The sequence below is a fragment of the Capra hircus genome, chromosome 29 (genome assembly GCF_001704415.2).
Source record: "Capra hircus breed San Clemente chromosome 29, ASM170441v1, whole genome shotgun sequence".
NCBI lineage: Eukaryota > Metazoa > Chordata > Mammalia > Artiodactyla > Bovidae > Capra > Capra hircus.
In genome coordinates, this window is record NC_030836.1 from 41343680 (window position 1) to 41361855 (window position 18176).

An 18176-nucleotide genomic window follows, 5' to 3' on the forward strand; every position below is an offset into this window, starting at 1 on the left:
AACAGAAGATGAGATGGTTGCAAGGCATCAACACAATGGACATGAGTTTGAGCAAACTCTGAAAGATAGTGAAGGACTGAGAAGCCTGGTGTGCTGCAGTCCATGGGGTCATAAAGAGTTGGACACGACATAGTGACTCAACAACAAAAAAAGAGATGACTAACATTGTATAGTACGACCTCACTTACTTCTGGGTAAGTGCCCTGTGGAAATATCTAATCATGTGAGGATATGCCAACAAACAAGGATGTCCATAGCAAACACTGAAGACAAGTGGTCTAACAAGGAGCCATGGGAAGTGTCAGTTAAGGAGCATCCTCCGATGGATTAGTTATACCATTCACATAACCAGGGAGGCTGTGATTTACCAATGGAACATTGTCTATAAAACAAGGATGTCCATAGCAAACACTGAAGACAAATGTTCTAACAAGGAGCCATGGGAAGTGTCAGTTAAGGAGCATCCTCCGATGGATTAGTTATACCATTCACATAACCAGGGAGGCTGTGATTTACCAATGGAACATTGTCTATAACATATTGAATGAGATCAAGAATATATTTCCACTGCTTAGGGAAAGATTTGCTCTGCAGCAGGTGACTACCTCTTGAGGAGAACTCTCCTTTTATCAAGTTTTACTTGAAATATGTGTTATAATTTTTTAAAGATTTAAGAGCAGTAAAAGTGAGGAATAAACTCTGTAGCAACTTAGACTTTTCTACATCCAGTTAATTTAAAAATAAACTCAAGGGACTTCCCTGGTGGTCCCATGGCTAAGATTCTGCCTTCCCAATGAATGGGCCTGGGTACTGGCTGCTATGGGTCCTTGAAGCTACTCGCAGGCTTTCTCTAGTTTCAGTGTGTGGTGGGGTGTGGTGCTCTGTAGTATGCGGGATCTTACCAGGGCTCAAACCCATGTCCCCTGCATTACCAGGCAGATTCTTATCCACTGTGCTGCTAGGCAAGTCCCAAGGACAGGGAATTGAAAAAGATCATGATAGCTGTTTCCAAAGTGTAGTCCCTCAGTCGTGTCCGGCTCTTTGTGACCCCATGGGCTGTAGCTATACTCTAATACAAAATAAAAACTTTAAACAAAAAAGATCATGACAAGTGAAAATGTCTTCCTTTTACATTTCCTTTAATGTTATACAACAAACACAGATAATACACAGTAAACACAAATGGGGGGAGGGGAAATCCTTTGTTATTAATATATTTTTATAAGCAAGCTTGTCCCAGACAGCCACTTGGACAATCCTCCTCTTCTCCACCCCATGTCAGTCACTTAGTTCCACCTGACTTAAGACACAGTGGATTGTAACTCGGTGTGCACCCTCACTATCTAAGCAAAAGGCAGCAGGTGAGGTGTGGTCTCTAGCCCCAAACTCCCATTCCCAGAGCAGCTGATTCTCAAAACCCTGCGGGAAGCCACCACAGTGATGGCGCCCACACGTGGAACCCGGCTGTGGACTGATTTGTGAGGCCCACGAGCTAAGAACCATTTTTAAACGGTTACATGGTTATGGAAGTACCTACACAATATCTGTGATCTTATCCCCTGGAACCACAAAGCCTAAATTACTATCTGGTCCATTAAGAAAAGATCTTGTCAGCTTTCTCTACTCCTTCTAAACCTCAGCTTCGGAGGAGAGTGTTAAGTTTGGGGCATGAACCCACTCAGCAAGGGCCCAGCGCCCCGCCTTCTGTGCCATCCTTGGTCTGGCCTTCGTGGGCCGTCGTCTCCCCAGGGGGAGACTGGGCAGCCTCAAAGCCCTGCGTGGCTGGGGCGGCCTCGGCGGGGGCAGCCCCAGCGCTGGCGTAGGCAGAAGTGCCAGACCAGGGCGGAGCAGCTGAGCAGGGCCAGCGCCGAGCCCACGCCCACGGCCGCGTGCAGCAGAGTGAGTGGCCGCGGCGGCACGGTCAGCCGGCCGCAGGGCCCTAAGTTGGGGCCCTCCGCCCCGTCGAGGCCCTCCGCCCCGGGCCCGGGAGCGCGGCTCTCTCCCGCGTCGTTGGCGGCCACCACGCAGACAACGTATGCGACCCCAGGCTTCAGGCCCTTCAGCTCCGCTCGGCGGACCGTCGAGTTGAAGCTGGGCCCCCTCTGTGGAGCCCCGCTGCCTTCCCAAAGCAGCAGCCAGTACTGGTGGACCGGGGAGGAGGGGGCGCACCAGTGCACCTCGGCGCGGCCCGTCTCGGCCTCCACGCGCACTTCCCCCAGGCGTGGCGGGTGCGGTGGCTGCAGGGCGCTGGAGAGGCTGGGGCACAGGCAGGCTGCCGGGCCGGCCCTCTGCAGCTCCTGGCAGGGCACCTGCAGGTGGCGGCAGTGGTCGTAATCACAGGGGACGGCCGGCAAAGGTGTCTCATCTTGCTCGTCTCCTTCCAAGTCTCCGGCCACCAAGGGCTGCGTTCTGGGAACCAGGGAGAAGGTGACAGCAAGGAGCCACAGAAGGCAGGGAGAGCGCGGCATGGAATCTGGAAGAGAAGGGTAAAGGCTCTTTAGCCCCCAGACCCTGCAGGGGCCCCGTCCCTCACCAAAACCTGTAAGCAAAGGGAAACAGGACCGGGAACCGGGAGAACAAGCAAGAGGTGGGAATGACCGTGACACACCCATGTGTCCGTCCAGCTTCTGAACAGCTTATGTGCTTGGTTTTGGGGAAAAGAATGAAATATGGTCTGGGCCGACAGAGAGAGGTGCGATCGGCAACGTGTGAAGCGCTGGAAACAGTTAATGAATAAACAGTGCTGGGGGGAGCTGGGGCAGAGAAGAGGAGGAAATGATTTACACCGCCTGGGTGAGGAAGGTGGAATGGTTACCAGCTGCCACCCAGAGCAACCAGCTAGTCAGCGACACATGCAGAGAGCCAGAAAGGAGATAGAACGGAGAAGAGAGGGGACACAGAGGCCCTGGAGCCCTCCCTCCCCACCTGTCGAAGGCCTGGTCCCTGCCTGCCCTCCACACGTCTATCTCATAGGCACCCCCTTACCAGCAGGTAGGCCTTGATGCGGCGAGTAGCAAGCTGGGGCTCCTAAGAGGTCCCCCTGGAACACAGGCTGTGCGGTCACGTTCTGTCGGTGTCTTCAATTTCAATTCTGTTTTGGCCCAAAGCTTTTATACCCCTCGACTGTGATGTCACCACCTGGCCCCCCTTCCCCTGCTCCCCTCCCTGGTGAGTGCCAAGAAGAGGGCTGGTCCCTTCAGAAGGCCTGAGTCACGGGGCCAGGGGTGGGGGAAGCCACATGCAGCGGTTTCAGCTGGAGGTCGGGATGCCTGGGTTCTGAAAGAGCAGCGGAATGTGGAAAGCAGCCAAGGGCTGAGAATCCAAAGGCTGAAGTCATGTGAAGGGGTGAGGAGGGGAGCAAAAGGGATGGGCCACCTGGCTGGTATCAGAGAGGAAAACAGCTACGGACAGCATGGGGTCTGGGCCACGAAATGCTGTTCTGGTAAAAAATCATACCACATCCATGGCAGTCATTTCCTGTCTTCTGCCTCTCCATGGACTGAGAAAGGGAGGGGTGCGGAGGCCAGAATGATGTACTCCAGCTTTGCAGCCCCACCCTCTGCTATCCCCCTCCCCAGAGGGAGAGGACTGAGTGGGCAGGTTTTCACTCCCTGACTTCCAGGCTGATGAATGAAAACAGCTGTGCCTAAAATAGTCCAGGGCCTGGAGGTCTTCTGTATCTGTGGCCCCTGACAAGAAAACCTCCTCCGGTCAGGGCGGGGAATGCCTGGGGAACACCAGGTTTTTAAATGACCCTGAATCCACTTCAGAGTCAGGGAGGCAGCTGGCATGAAAATAGTTTATTATTGGGGGAGCCCCAGAGAGAGAAAGGGAGCAGGTGGGAAAGGGCCAGAATGTGGGGACTCGGGCCCTACTCGCTTCAGGAGCTGGAGCAGATGGGGCGCTGTCGGACAGAGCCCGCAGAGGGCTCCGAGCTGCCCACGGTCTCTGGGGCAGGGGCAGAGCCAGAGGCAGCCAGGTTGGCCTCCGTCAGCAGAGCTGCATCTTCCCAGGAGCCTGAACCTGGGCCAGGGGAGAGAAAACCAAATCCCAAAGGGGAAATTCCAGACCAGGGACCCCCGCCCCCACCCAGGGTGGCCTCCGCCCTGCTCACATGCTCCCCCCGCCACCTGTTCCCACCGCACAGGGTCCCTCACCATCACTGGCCTCGGGCTCCAGCTCCTCCTCGCCACTCAGGGGCTGTTGATCTGTTTTCTCCTCCTCAGACAGCTGGCCTTCTGCAGCCCCAGTGGGGAAGGCAGAGGTCAGTCTGGAGGAGGCTAAAGGGGAGGACTGAGGAGTAGTCAGGAAGGGGGTCGGGCAGCTGCACCGTACCTGTCCCAGGGGGATTCGCGTGGCTCTCACCGTCCTCTGTAACGGGTGACAGCTGGGGGGACTCCTCCTGGCCTTGGGGCCCTGTGCCTCCAAAGGGGGTAGAGAACAGGGCAGGACTAGGGTGGCTGTGCCTGGATGGCAGTGCCAACTTCACCCTATTCCACCTTTCTCTTGACCTTCAGCTTAGTAGGCGAGCACCTAAAGCTTCATTCTGGATGGTGCAGGAGGCCCCCCTCACCCAGCCCCCAGCCATCACCTCTACCTGGCTGATGGGCAGAGATCTTTCGCTGGACTTCCTTGCGGGAACGTTTTCGGTTTCGGATGTTTACCTGTGGAGGGGAAACTCCTGAGCAGCAAGGACTGCCTTCCCTCACCAGAATGACTGGGCCCTTCTGCCCCAGCCCCCAACACGCCCCGGCCCACTCCCCAAAGAAGAACCATGAAGGGGAGAGGAAGGGGTCCTTTGAGACCTGCAAAGAGAGGCGCTGTCGGGGCCAGATGCCCCCCCACACCCACTGCATGTAGCTGAAGAGCACAATGACGCTGAGGAAGGTGAAGTTGCTGGCGACACCAACGAAGGCGCAGGTCATCGGGAAGTTGTACAGCAGGTACCTGAGGCAGGGAGTAGGCAGGAGGGGAGTAGCAGCTACCAGGGAGTGCCAGCCTTCTCATTTCTCAGAAGTAATTTCTAGGGCAGTTCACCAGAGCTTGGCGAGAGCTGGTCTCCACCCTCTGCCTCCTGCGCACTGAGCCAGTGGTTCAAGAGAATGTTTCTCCACTCTGACTGTACATGGTCTCCCCCGGGGTGCTTTCAGAAAGTCTCATGGCTGGGGACTTCCCTATCTAAGGTCCGATGACTAATACTCCACTCCCAAAGCAGGGGGCCTGGGTTTGATCCCTGGTCAGGGAATGAGATCCCACAAGTTGCAACTGAAAGCTGCCACAGCCAAGTAAATAAATATTTTTTTAAAAAGTCTGGCAGCCAGATATGACCGTAACAAATCCTAGTCTTGAGGGCGGGGCCCAGGCATTGGTAATTTTCTAAAAGTTCCCCAGGCTCCTGATAGGAGCCTGTCCAGCCAGGGCTGAAAACCTGTAGCCCAGGTAAAATCTGTCACCTCTGCTTAGGACCCTCTTAAGGACAGCCCCAGGAGAGCTGCCCAGCCCACGTGGGCACTGCCTCACCTGAGCCCAGTGAAGTGGGCGTGGATGCGGAGGTAGGCTCCGTACATCTGGATGCGCTTGCTGTGGATCTCGATAATGGCTCCGGTGGTTGGCACATACTGCGGGCAGGAGGGCAGGGGCGGCAGCACATCAGGCCAGAACCCTGCTGCCACTCGTGCCAGCCCAGTCTGAGGCCCGCTGCCAGCCTCCACCGCAGTCCCTCCTGCCCAAGCCCGGGAGCTCCTCGGGGAAGATTCTGGGTTTGTGGGGAGGGCTGTCTCCTGTCCTCCTCTCCTCTCCTTACCGAGTTCTCTCTGTATTCTGGGTATAGCTCCACCTCCAAGAGCTGCTTCTGCTCCGCAAAGCCAAACAGCAGGAGGCTCGAGAAGACCAGTGTGTCGAGCATCTGGAGCAGGCTTGAGCGGTAATGTAGCATCACCTGCCAGGGCCAGGGAAGGGAGGCTGGGGACGGGCGCTCACCCTCAAAACCACTCCTGAACAGGGAGTAGAGGCTGGGCATGGGTGCCTACCCTCAAAGCCACCCCTGAGCAGGGCATGAAGGCAGCTTCTTCCTTAGGTCTCCTAGTCCCTCTCACTTCCTACCATGCCCCAAGTCTCGATCCCATCATTGCGAAAGTTTCAAGACATCCCTGCCCTGCCCTTCCCAACCACGTCTCTATTCCAATACAAGTCTCCTCTTCTAAGAAAGCCTCCCAGGTGAAGCCCCACCCCATCTGTCATCTACCTTTCCCCAGAACGGTGCTATAATCTAGACCAGTGTACCATCTGAGGCTTTCTTCTCGCAAGTGGACATTCAGGAATTTGCTTTATGAGACGGTTCTGTTGACAATTAAGAACGGAGTCCAGCATTTATTAAACACCCACTATTTCCTCATGGAATCCAAACCAGTCTCGCTATGAGGGAGTTACTACTACTATATTTGCTTCAAGGGGTTAAGTAAGTTGGCCCTCTGCTAGTATGTTTCTGAGTGAGGACTTGAAGCCTGGTCTGTTTGGCTCCAAAAAAGCCCATTTTCAGGGCGGCTCCACTCAAAGATGGATGTGCTCATCAGATGTCTGGCAGCGGGGGGGCGGGGGCGGGGTGGGCAGGAAGGGTCATCTATCTGGTTTGGTGAACTGACACCTCTTGCGATGCCGTGTCTGTGTCTCAGACCTCAGAATGTTTTCTCCTGAAGCCCCACCCAGATACTCTGACATCTGTTATCATTCTCCACAACCTCCTAGACAGGCCACGAACACTCACGGAGCGTGAAGAGGTGGAGATGATTCGGCCGCCTCTGGTGTAGCACGAGATGGTGACCAAGAACATGCCCAAATCTTGATTCACAGGAGACTCTGGCAGCTCAAGCTCTAAAGTAACGCGGTAAGGCTGTCCATACATCAGTACCTGCCCAAGGTGGACGGCATCTCTTTCAAAAAAAATTTTTAATTGCATTGTCCCTGTCCCACCTCCCGGCTACCCTTCCAAATACAATTTCCTCCGCTATCAGAACAGGCCTCTCAAATCTCCCTCTTCCCAAGAACCTGCTGCCCCCTTCTGGTAGGTGGATCCCTCCCACTTCTGAGATCTTCAGTGTCTACACTCCTGAATCACTGTTTGAGAAAAGCTGTGTCATGTTTCTTTTCCAAAAGTGAACCATCATGTTGCCAACTGGGCCATCTGTGACTCAGGCCTCTTTGTCCCCGTGAGGCCATCCCCTCGGGCCCAGCCTGCCTTCACTTACATTACTAATTAGCAGAGTGCGGGAAGCACTCACCATTTCCCTAGCCAGCTCTCCCACAGTAACTCTGTCCTTCTGGGTCCCTTACCTTAGTTCTGTTGGTAGAACCCTGAGACTCAGTGGGAAAGCATCTTCACTGGGATTAGCCTCAAAAGATTAAAGATTTGCCACCAAACATACCCTAGTTATTCCTGACCATTCCTATACTCCTCTAATCCTATATTCGACTATGCTTATCCTGTGCATGACCCCCTCAGGGTGATCCACAAGGATTACAGGGGTGATGGTAAAGCTTTTGGTTTTAACCAAAGAGGGAATGGATTAAAAAAAATTTTTTTTTTAAAAGAGTGCCCTAACCCTGATAGTGACGGCTTCCCTGGTAGATCAAATTGCCAACCGAGGTTCGATCCCTGGGCTGGGAAGATCCCCTGGAGAAGGGCATGGCAACCCACTCCAGTATTTGTGCCTGAAGAATCCCATGGACAGAGGAACCTGGTGGGCTACAGTCTACAGGGTTCCACAGGGCTGGACACGAGTGAAGTAACTTAGCATGAATGCACACAACCCTAATAGTGAACCATCTAGACTTATTGCTGTGAAGGTACTTTGAGCATTTTATCCCTAGAGTAACAGGTGAAAATCCACTGATCAAAATCTTTCTTTATATACACTCTTATTTTCAGTCTGAATTATTATTTTTTACCTTTTTGTTGTTGTTCGTTTCTTTGACCACACTATGAAGCATATGGGATCTTAGTTCCCCGACCAGGGATTGAACCTTCACCCCTTGCATTGGAAGTTCGGAGTCTTAACCCCTAAACTACCAGGGAAGTCCCTTCAGTCTGAACTGTTTCGAAAAAAATGGATTCCATGAGAGTCCTATCCCCATGTAGAGGCCAGGTGAATCTAAGCTAGTTGCTTCACTGAATTATTTGAAACATTGAAACAGGTAGTTCTCTGGGTGAACAAGAAGGACATGGGGAGTGACTGCTAGGTAGTGGGTATGATTTTTTTTTCTGGGGTGATGAAAATATTCTCAAATTGATTATGGTGATGGTTGCTCAGCTCTGAATATATTAAAAACAACTGAACTGTACATTTTGAATGGGTGACTTGTATACTATTCGAATTATATAGCAATAAAGATTTTTATTTATTTATTTAGAGTTGGCATCACCAAATCAATGGACATGAGTCTGAATAAACTCCGGGAGTTGGTGATGGACAGGGAGGCCTGGCGTGTAGCAGTCCTTGGGGTTGAAAGAGTTGGACACAACTGAGCGACTGAACTGAACTGATATATATATTTTTTTCTTTTTAAGCCAGTAATTATGTCATCTCCTCCAAGGGGATCCAAAAATCGCTAATAACAGAGTCTTGTGAAGGACTCCTGCCTTTATTCACATTTGTCTGCCTGACGGAGAACTCTCCTCCATTCCCACTTTGAGCCTCACCATGACCTTAGTCTCCAGAAGACCTAATTCTTCACAAGTTCTTCTGAAATGCAGGAACTGCATCTTTGCTACTTAATGCAGAGATTTCCATCAATCCTGTGAGCTCTTTGAAGCAGGACAACATCTACTTCTAAACAAGCTGTTACCCACAAAATAGACCCATTATTTCACTCATTCAAAAATGTTCACCAGAAATCAATGAAATGATCAACCTGCTTTACTTATTGGGGAACTTGGGCCTCACCCTTCATCCTTCCATTCCTTGCTCACCCAGCAGCCTGGTACCCGATGGTTTTAGGCTCCCTGTGTCACCAACCATTATGATCTACAACAGGAAGCCACACAACAGCATGCCCCATCCCAGGTGTGGGTGTACCGTGGCCTTGTTTCTACTCCCCTCTCAATATATTCCATTTATTATTATTATTGAGCCACAAAACCACACTGAACCAATGTTTTCACAGAATATTCTATAGTACTCTCCACATTACTTTCCTGAGTAGCAGAACTGGATAACCCTCTGTCTCCCAGTGCCCAACACTCCACTCCACCACTTTCTTTTTTGACCATGCTGTGCAACTTGCAGGATCTTAGTTCCTGAACCAGAATTGAACCAGGACCGTCGGCAGTGAAAGTGCAGAGTCCTAACCACTGGACTGCCAGGAAATTCTCCGCTTCACCACTTTGAAATCTCCATTTGGGATCCACTCATCCCACCTGCTAAGCTTTCTGGATAGTGGTACTCTGGTAGTCCACTGGAATATGTCACAAGATACACAGTCTTCCAGGTTTTTTGTATTGTCAACCCCAAGGGGTCCAAAACTCTATAGCTTACATTCCTCCCTTCAGAATGACCATTTATTTCTATCCTCTATATTTTCTATCTTCAGGTCAGTATCCTCCCCAAGTATAATTTTTGAAAAATCATTTTCAAATGATTTTTAAACTTTTAGTCTGACCACTGATTATTTTTCATTTTGCTGCTGACAAGTCAAAAACCTCTGGTGATCAGAAACACTGTTGATCCTCCAAGGTCCTTCTGAAGTGTTCTGGGATCCTACCCTTTTGCAGAGCTTCCACCAACTTGCCTAATAAAGAAGGATGCATTCCCACTTTGCATTTCCCAGGGCTTTCAGGTTTATTGAAGATATACTGGCATTTGGCCAGTCCTTTGGCACAGTACCCTTTGTAATGGAAGGTTACGTGTATCTCTCAGTAGTGTCATAATTAATAACACACTTTCAAAACTCTTGGGTGGATTCCATCCTAGTTCAGTGAAGTAACTGGTTTCTTTAAGTTCATTTAGATCTAAAACATCCCTTATCCAGTAGATATGGCCCGGCTGAAACAATTTAAGGAGGAAAGAATAACCCATTCAATTCATTTGGACTTCAATTTTTCTTTAACCTCCCTTTCCCTGAAAGCTTTCCGTTCCATCTCTGTTACTCAGTCCCTGGTACCTAGGTCTTTCCCAAGTGTTCTTGTTTCAAGTCATCAAAGTGCTAATGAAACCTCTGTTCAGCTCCCATACTCACCCGATCACGTCCACCCTTAGCCAGTGTGACATTGGCAACAGGGAAGGAGCAGAGTAAGGAGGTGGAGGATTCGCAGTCCGTCCTAAATGAGAATAAGGATGATATTCTGCTAAGTTATAGTCTGTCTTACTTATCCACACAGCTCCTGGGCCCCTAGGACTCCCTTTCCTGTCCCCCATCCTTTCTTCCAGAACGGGCATTCCTTCTGTTATAGAGAGATGGAGAAGAAGTACAGCCAGGAGATTCAAGACACTAGAATGAGTCTTTTAAATTCTCTTCCTGCTACCTGTGTTTATTTCTTCTCATGAAGGTAGACATTCTTAAATGGGAACCTATGGACACTTAGTTGAATAGTTTCAGACTTAAGTGTTTCTAAAGACTTACTTGGGAAGCTGATAAAAATGCAGATTCCTAAAAAAATAAAACAGATTCCTGGGTACCACCCCTCTAGATTCTGATTCCAGAGTTCTGATCTGGGCCCTAGTTCAAGAAAACTCCTCCAAAGGGACCCACAGATGACCTTTACTCTTAAACCCTTTACTCACAAACCTTTCCAATTGTAGGCAAAATTGTACATGGGCATGTATCAATAAGTAGGTTCTTATGACAGACAGGAAGGGCCATAGCTTTCATGAGATCCATGCCTCCTAAAATTTAAACAGCTGTGCCTTAGAAATTATGGCTCATGACTAGGGATTCAGGACATGGAAAGAAAAAAAAAAAAAACTTTGGACCATTGATAACAGCACCTCTTGATTGGTCCTGTAGTCATTTTTAAAAGAAGGGGAGAGAATTTGGCAGGATCTGTAAAATGGGAAGGAACTGAGGACTCAGACACGTAGGACTCTGGGAGTTTATGAACCCAGACACCTTGTTTTCATAAGCTCTATTGCAGCAGACAATCAGGAGTGGGAAGAAGTAATGTGAAAGGCAAATACCGCTTTCCTCATATCTTCTCTACTGAAGGCCAGATTAGTTCTGAGATGACTTGAGAGGTTGGGTTAGCTCAAAAGTCTACAGTAGCCCTGAGAGAGGTCTGATCCAGCCTAAAGTGAACTGACCCTGATAATGACAGTCTAGGAGAGGACTTTTTTTGTTTTTTTTGTTTTGTTTTGTTTTGTTTTGAAACCAGATTTCAGTTAACCAGAGACAGGATTAAGACCCTAGAGCCCTACCAGCCCAGACCTGCCCCAACCTCCGGCTATAAATCAATGTAAGTGCACTACGCTCAAGTGTCCTCCTCTCTGAATAAGAGGGTTTTCCTCAGAAAGTGCGAAGGGTGCTTGCAGCAATTCTCTCGAGGGATTCCTCTACTTTGACAGAAGACCCTTCTCACCTGTAGTGGAAATGCACGGGGCTGAGGTGGCTGACTGTCGGCATGTAAGAATAGTAGAAGGAGCCATAGAGGAAGACAGACACCCAGAGCAGGAGGAGGATGGTACAGAAGAACACTCCAAACTGCAGTAGCAGCTTGCGGGCACGGCCCGCCACGACGTGGCCCATCTCCTGGGCCCACAGTAGGGCAGGTACTGGTGGGTCATTGACCATGACGGGGAGTGCAGGGGGTCTGGCCCCGGGTTCAGCCTTTGGGTTCCTAGGTGCTTTGCCACCTGGACGCCACTCCTGGCCATGGGACGAAGCAGCTGGTGGTTCCTGGAAAAAGACCGAGAAGGGGAAAGAATGGCTTGTTTCACGGGGGAGGTAAGGACAAAAAGGACACGCTGACCAGAAAGGCTTTGAGGAACCAGAGACAGCAAGACATAGCAAAGCCTTTGTTTCATATGGCTTTTCTCCAACTGATTGTGTTTCTCAGCCAATTATCTCTTCCCTTCCTCCACTGAGCTTTCTCACCACCCCCCTGTGCTAGAGTTCCTCAGCTGAACCCATCCTCGGGTCACCTGATTCTAGGACAGGCCACTTTGATGGTCACATACAGAGGATGAACGCCTTAAAATTCTTCTAAGGCGGACTTATACACACGATTCCACACTGCGAGGTGGCTGCACGGAGAGTTCGCGACTTGCCTAAGGTCGCACAGCTAGACTCAAAGCCAGCAACCTCACGGCAGCCACTATTGCTTCCCAAGTTGCTTCTCTCCTTCTGGAGCTGCGCTCGCTCCCCGACAAGACCGCGCCCCACGCCGGGCAGGGTGTCCTGCGGCCAACGGCCGCTCCCCGCCAGACCCCTCCGGTTCGGTGACGGGCGCGGCGCCCGGAGCCCTCACGCAACCGCACCACCATAGAAACCATCCAGCCCGCAGCCGCAGCTCCGCAGACTCACCAGCCGCGCGCGCTGCCAGGGCAACGGCGAGAAGGCTCTTCCGCCTCCCAGGGAAGTCCCGCCCCCTTCCGCCGACTGCCTCTGTAGCGCAGGGGAGCGGGGTTCGTCCGGGGCGGGGCCCAGCGCAGGGGGCGGGGCCTTCTAGGAGGCCAGTTTCCCACCTCCAAGCGCCGGGCTCGCTCCTTCCTCGGGGTCCGTTACCCCCTCCTCTTTTGGTAACCAAAACCAAAGCGGATAGGCATCTCCTTCTAGGCTCCAAGATATGCTCCACGAAATGCTATGAGTCAGCAGCATCCCTCTCAGCCAGCCCCTCGAAGCCGCAATCGCGGCACTCCGCCTACACCTTCATTATCAGTCATTTAACCCCAAAAAGAGGGAGAGGCGGGCGTCCAACGGGCGCTGATTTTTATTGCGCACATCTCCTTGGACCCGTGGGCTTCCAAAGCAAAGAGCATTCACCCCGGGAACGTTGCAATCTGCAGGTACCTGGGAATTTTGCGTGATGCGCCGGCGAGCTGGCTGGCCCCTATTCACAAGAGTGGTAGCATTTCAGGCCCGTGACTTGTCTCCAGATTTAAAGACGTGTCATCGACCTCCTCGGACCCTAATCAGACTTTTTCTCTGAGTTCCCACAGCGCATTATCTAGACTAGGTCTTAGCGGGTGGCACTCTTATTTTGTACGTGTCTATTCACCCCAAACAAGATCCCTCAGAGGGTAGGGTCAGTGTTGCGCACATCTTTGCACTCCCCACAGCACCACGCACAACGCTGCAGACGTAAAAGGCAATCTCTCAGACCAACACACACACACACACACACACACACACGCATCCAGTAAGCCCATCTATTTCCAGAAACACCCACCGACTCTCCCTACCTCTTCTTTGTCGGATTCTTTGATCTGGTCTCTGCATGCCTCTTTTTCCCCAGCTTCTCCTTCTTCTCTTTGGTCTGCCATTTCTTCAGACATCTTTCTGATGGACCTTGCTGCCCTTGGATTTTCCACTTGTAGCTAGAACGTTAAGTGGTGATCTAGAAGCTGAAACCTGTAGCTCATCACATTTTCCTGGATATGGGGAATGGAGGGTCCCTGGAAGAGACACGAAGATTCAGGCGCTAAATGCTGTGTCAGAGTAGAGGGAGGAGGGATAGAGGGGGCGACTGCCCAGCTGATGTCAGAATTTCAAATGAGCAGGGTCTCACGCAGTCTGTACTGACTTCACTGCAGGGGCTGTCACAGGTCCAGACCACCCCATTTGAGGGGGGTGTCTGCCTGGGACTCAGCTACTTCCAGCTCCTTTGGGGAGGGCTCTAGCCCAGACTCTGGATGCCTGCAATGGGGAAGGACAGGCAGTGAGACATTAACAGTGGGGGTGTGCACAGGGGCTGCAGGCAGCAGCCAGGCTCCCCCACTGGCCAGACAGTTGGTATATGCCAGGATCTGAGCTGCTCCTTCTAGCATCCTTCATCCTTCAGGTATCAGCCAGTGCTGGAGCTGCAGAAACAGAGACCAGCCCTCCACTGGCCTCTGACCTGACCCTCTCCAGTGGCCTTCTCTGTATTAGCAGCTTCTGCTGCTGCGTCAGATACTCTCAGCTGCAACTCCCTGCAAGGTGGGGCACCCATCTCAGGCAGAAGGCTTTGGTGCACCCCACTGATCAGATTCCCCAGGACTGTCGCTGCCAGTGGCCTCAGGTGAGTAGGGAGCATCCTGTTTTTCTCCCTTTGGGGCTCAAGGGGGCAGGTGGGGGTTATGTGCCCTCCTCATTAGGGCGGGGCTCTTTCTAGTTGTGGTTTTCAGAACTGGGAATACAGATAGCTTGAGGGCTGTAAAGCCTTCAAGTCATTCATATGTTTAATGATCTGAAGCCGAGGCCTTGTAGGAGTTTGGGAGCATCTCATTTCACTTCTCCATTTCCTTAGCTGAGGAACTGGGAAATGGGAAAGGCCAGGGAGGTTGGGGATAAAAGGGGAGTAAAATATTAGGGCATACGACCCAGCCTTGCAATGATTGATGAGGCGTAATGGGGGAAGGGGGCCTTCAGCTGAGATTGTGCAGGGCCCCCTAGCATGCTCTGAGCTGTCTCTTTCCTCCAGGATGAAAGGGGAGACCCCTGTGAACAGCACTATGAGTATTGGGCAAGCCCGCAAGATGGTGGAACAGCTTAAGATTGAAGCCAGCTTGTGCCGGATAAAGGTGGGTGGGGCCCTGGATCCCATTAGTTGGCAGGCTGTACCTAGGTACCCAAACCTTAGGCTAAGAGAGGCTTTCTTTCACTGACTCCTTGAGATCATGGAAGGAGTCTTGGTGTCTGTAAGGAAAGCTGGCTCCAGGTCTCTGTGGGTGATGAGGGAAGACTGTCTTAAGGAGTCCTAAAGATGGCAAAAGATAATCTATTTGGGGAAAGAGGCTGCAGCCCCCTTCGACATTTCTGGCTAACAATTCCCCTCCTGGCTGTGCCCCAGGTGTCCAAGGCAGCAGCAGACCTGATGACTTATTGTGATGCCCACGCCTGTGAGGATCCCCTCATCACCCCTGTGCCCACTTCGGAGAACCCTTTCCGGGAGAAGAAATTCTTCTGTGCTCTCCTCTGAGCTGCCCTGTTCCTCTTCACAACTCTTCACCTTTCCCTCTCCCGGGCGCCCTTCCTTATTTATGTCAGTAACTGTCGTGAGCCCCCGAGGATCCCTGCATCCCACCCCTAGCCCTTGCCCAACCCTGTGAGGTTATCTGAAGCCCAGGCCCTCCCTCACCTGTCTGCTGACTCCATTTCCTCGCCCACTGTGGCGGACCCAAAGCACCCTGTGACTCAGGGCACCCGTAGCTCCACCCACAGAAGGGCTGGCAGACTCTGTCAGCGTCCCGCCGGCTTCCCTCTGTGACCTGCTCAGACAATGGAGAGAGGGATGGGCTGGGTGCTTGCTCTCAGTCTCACCTTGGAGCTATTGGGATGCTAAAGCCATGTGAAGAATAAAGTCATCCAGAGTCTCAGAGGACAGCTCCTGTGTTACCGTCCTTGGCGGGAGAGGCTCATCAGTCAATAGATTTGGTGGTGGGTAGGTAGAAAAGCTTGCCATAACCAGGGAACAAGGCCAGTCAAAGCGCGTTAGACATTCTCTAGGATCAGAGATCCGTCGGGTTAGAGGGGATGGAGAGCAAAAGAAAGGGTCTCAAGTGGAAGAATTGTTACAAACAGGCACTCAGAGGCTACAGAGAGCACGCCTACACGTACACAAGAACGCAATGAAGACAAATGAAAAAGAAAACAGACCGAACCGGGTGAACTTAGGAAGGGACTCCCGAGGGAAGTCGAAGACAGGAGGGACCCAGCAGAGGGGAGGAGCTCAGCTCCAGTGCCTGAGGAGGGGCCGGCTTTACTTCTAAGATGGCCGCGCCCACAGCAGGCCCCCTCCAAGATGGCCGCCGCCATGGGGCCCGCGCCAATACGGCGGCCGCACGTCACAGCGTTTCACCGGACGGGGCTTCTCCGCTGGGCCCATACTTAAAATGGCGGCCCCAGGCACCCAGCGGTCTCAACATGGTCCCTTCCGTGCTCATCTGTCTCAAAATGGCTGCCCATGTCCTCGCCAACTCGATGCCCACTTCTCCCCAATTCGGAGGCTGGACGCCGACGTCCACCCGGTCCAGGTGAAGACACACGGGGGGCTATAACCAAGGATCTTGGGACAAGGGAACCCCAGCAAGCACGCCGATATAGTAGGCGCCGGTCGCGTGGGTCTTATGAGAATCTAGGTCCCTACAGCTTGCCTAGTGGAAGCTGCTTCGGAGCGGAAACACAAGTGTGATGACAATGACCGCACCGTTCGGCTTGGGGGTGCTGTTCCTTGGTTGGCTCTCATTCTCCCTAGGAGTTGGATAAGCCCTAAGTTGTTCAGTTTTGGCTTCCTGGTAGAACTGGGGCTTGCTATTCTCCCACTTCCCATTCAGGCTCATTCTGTCACATCCGCTAGGATTAATGTCCCCGCCCCTGGTTCGCTTACCACCCCTCGTAGTGGTCCAGCCAGCAAGCTGCCCGGTCAGAGGTTGTCTCACGAGCGCCTCCTGGGCTCAGCCTTGGCAGAGGCTTATAAAGCCCCAGAATACTTTTTCTAGCAGCCTTTTCCTTCCAAGGGAAGGAAAGACAGACGGAAGTGGGACCAAGGCCAAGGCAGAGTAGGTAGTAGTCTCAGGATGTCTGCTCCTCATGGATTAAGATTCCCCACCCCCCATTCAGGAATACATCCTTTCCCGGGGGAAGCCTAGATCAGCTCATGCTGTGTCCTGGGATACACAGGGGTAGGAGCTCTTTGCAGTAGGCGTGGGTGACCTATATTAGAGAAAGCATATCACCCCCAGCTTCCTCACACTTTCACACAGAAAGATAAGCACGGGGAGAATAGAGAGGAAACCAAGGGAATAACAGATTCCTGTGGATGTCTCCACAGGCTGCAGGGGTACCTGGTGAACTTGGGGAGCTGCTGCTTAATTCCTGAGCCCTAATAGGCGCTGGAGATATTTAATTCCCTCATCCTAGAGAGGAAGAAACGAGAAAGTAACCTGGTCTCCCTCCTGAAGTGGGGACCTACCCAGAGGAAACTGTTTAGTTCTTGTGCTGTGCTTAGTCACTCAATCGTGTCTGACTCTTTGTGACTCCATGGACTGCAGCCCACCATGCTCCTCTATCCATGGAGATTCTCCAGGCAAGAACATTGAAGTGGGTTGCCATGCCCTCTTCCAGGCGATCTCCGTAACCCAGGGATAGAACCCAGGTCTGCCGCACTGCAGGCGGATTCTTTATCTGAGCCACCAGGGAATCCTGCTTAGTTCTTAGTGCCTGTTGGAAACTCCTTGAAGGATCAAGTTTTTTTAAATCTCGTGTCAGTGTCTGGCATATAGCAAGCATTTAAATTGTACTCTACATGCTTAAATGGCAAGCAGGGCATGAAACAAATTTTCTCTTTTCCTGTTATCACGGTGTTGGGCAAATTCCAGAAGAGTAAGTGAAAATTTCCATATCTGTTCAGACTTCATAAAGTCAGGAGTACTCAAAAAATGTAATCTTGATTTTTTTTTTTTTTTTAAAGCAGCCTCTGCTCAGTTCTACGTACTGAATTTTCATACTCATCAGATTAGATGTGAATGTCTGCAGCCCTAGTTAGGGAAAAGGTGGGGGTGGGGGTGATTAGAGGTTACTAGAGACAAGGCATAAGCTATAAATAACCACTTAAAATGAGTAGCTATAACAGAGTGACTTTAAGCATCCTAGAGAATGGGCAGACACTGAGATCAAGAATAGCCTTTGGGGTTGAAGCTATAAGCCTCTAGGGTGAGAATCTGTGTCATGTCCAAAAGGAGGCGTTACAGCAGTTTATATCATCACTTCAAAACCCTACATGTCATAAGCCTGTGGTATCCCAGCCTTAGTAAGTCCCTGACCATTTATTAGAATTACAATCAAGGTCAGTTCCATGCTAGTGACACAAATGCTTTTGTCAGTCAGTTACCTCTCATTCTACAAATTCACTAGGAAAGACTCTCCATCAAACATCTTCTGCTGAATAAGGCTCTTCCTTTTAAGTGGTGATTTGTTTAGTTGCTGTCATGTCTGTCTCTTTTCGACTCTGGATTGTAGCCCACCAGGCTCCTCTGCCCATGGGATTTCCC

General features: G+C 51.5%; 3 protein-coding genes across 10 annotated transcripts; 1 reads left to right on the forward strand and 2 right to left on the reverse strand.

Moving 5' to 3' along the window:
• On the reverse strand, nucleotides 1121-3765 carry LRRN4CL (LRRN4 C-terminal like). The gene is made up of 2 exons (XM_018042989.1): nucleotides 2986-3765; nucleotides 1121-2473 (listed from the first exon to the last, which is right to left on the reverse strand). Exon 2 carries the CDS (start codon nucleotides 2466-2468, stop codon nucleotides 1767-1769), a length of 702 nt encoding a protein of 233 aa, XP_017898478.1. The 5' UTR covers nucleotides 2469-2473; nucleotides 2986-3765; the 3' UTR covers nucleotides 1121-1766.
• Nucleotides 3780-16615, reverse strand: BSCL2 (BSCL2, seipin lipid droplet biogenesis associated). Of its 8 annotated transcripts, none has more exons than XM_018042982.1 (13): nucleotides 16514-16560; nucleotides 15266-15395; nucleotides 13389-13601; nucleotides 11567-11883; nucleotides 10231-10312; nucleotides 6764-6907; nucleotides 5804-5938; nucleotides 5521-5618; nucleotides 4806-4947; nucleotides 4598-4664; nucleotides 4336-4425; nucleotides 4158-4238; nucleotides 3781-4023 (listed from the first exon to the last, which is right to left on the reverse strand). In XM_018042982.1, exons 3-13 carry the CDS (start codon nucleotides 13479-13481, stop codon nucleotides 3881-3883), a joined length of 1392 nt encoding a protein of 463 aa, XP_017898471.1. In that variant the 5' UTR covers nucleotides 13482-13601; nucleotides 15266-15395; nucleotides 16514-16560; the 3' UTR covers nucleotides 3781-3880. The 8 variants fall into 8 exon arrangements, with proteins under 8 accessions (XP_017898474.1, XP_017898471.1, XP_017898470.1 ...); XM_018042981.1 differs by lacking the exon at nucleotides 16514-16560 and adding an exon at nucleotides 15784-15864; XM_018042985.1 differs by lacking the exon at nucleotides 16514-16560 and having other exon boundaries at nucleotides 3780-4023; nucleotides 4336-4422; nucleotides 15266-15441.
• GNG3 (G protein subunit gamma 3) lies at nucleotides 13991-15508 on the forward strand. The gene is made up of 3 exons (XM_018042990.1): nucleotides 13991-14206; nucleotides 14609-14708; nucleotides 14978-15508. The coding sequence occupies exons 2-3, from the start codon at nucleotides 14610-14612 to the stop codon at nucleotides 15104-15106; spliced, it is 228 nt and encodes a 75-aa protein (XP_017898479.1). The 5' UTR covers nucleotides 13991-14206; nucleotide 14609; the 3' UTR covers nucleotides 15107-15508.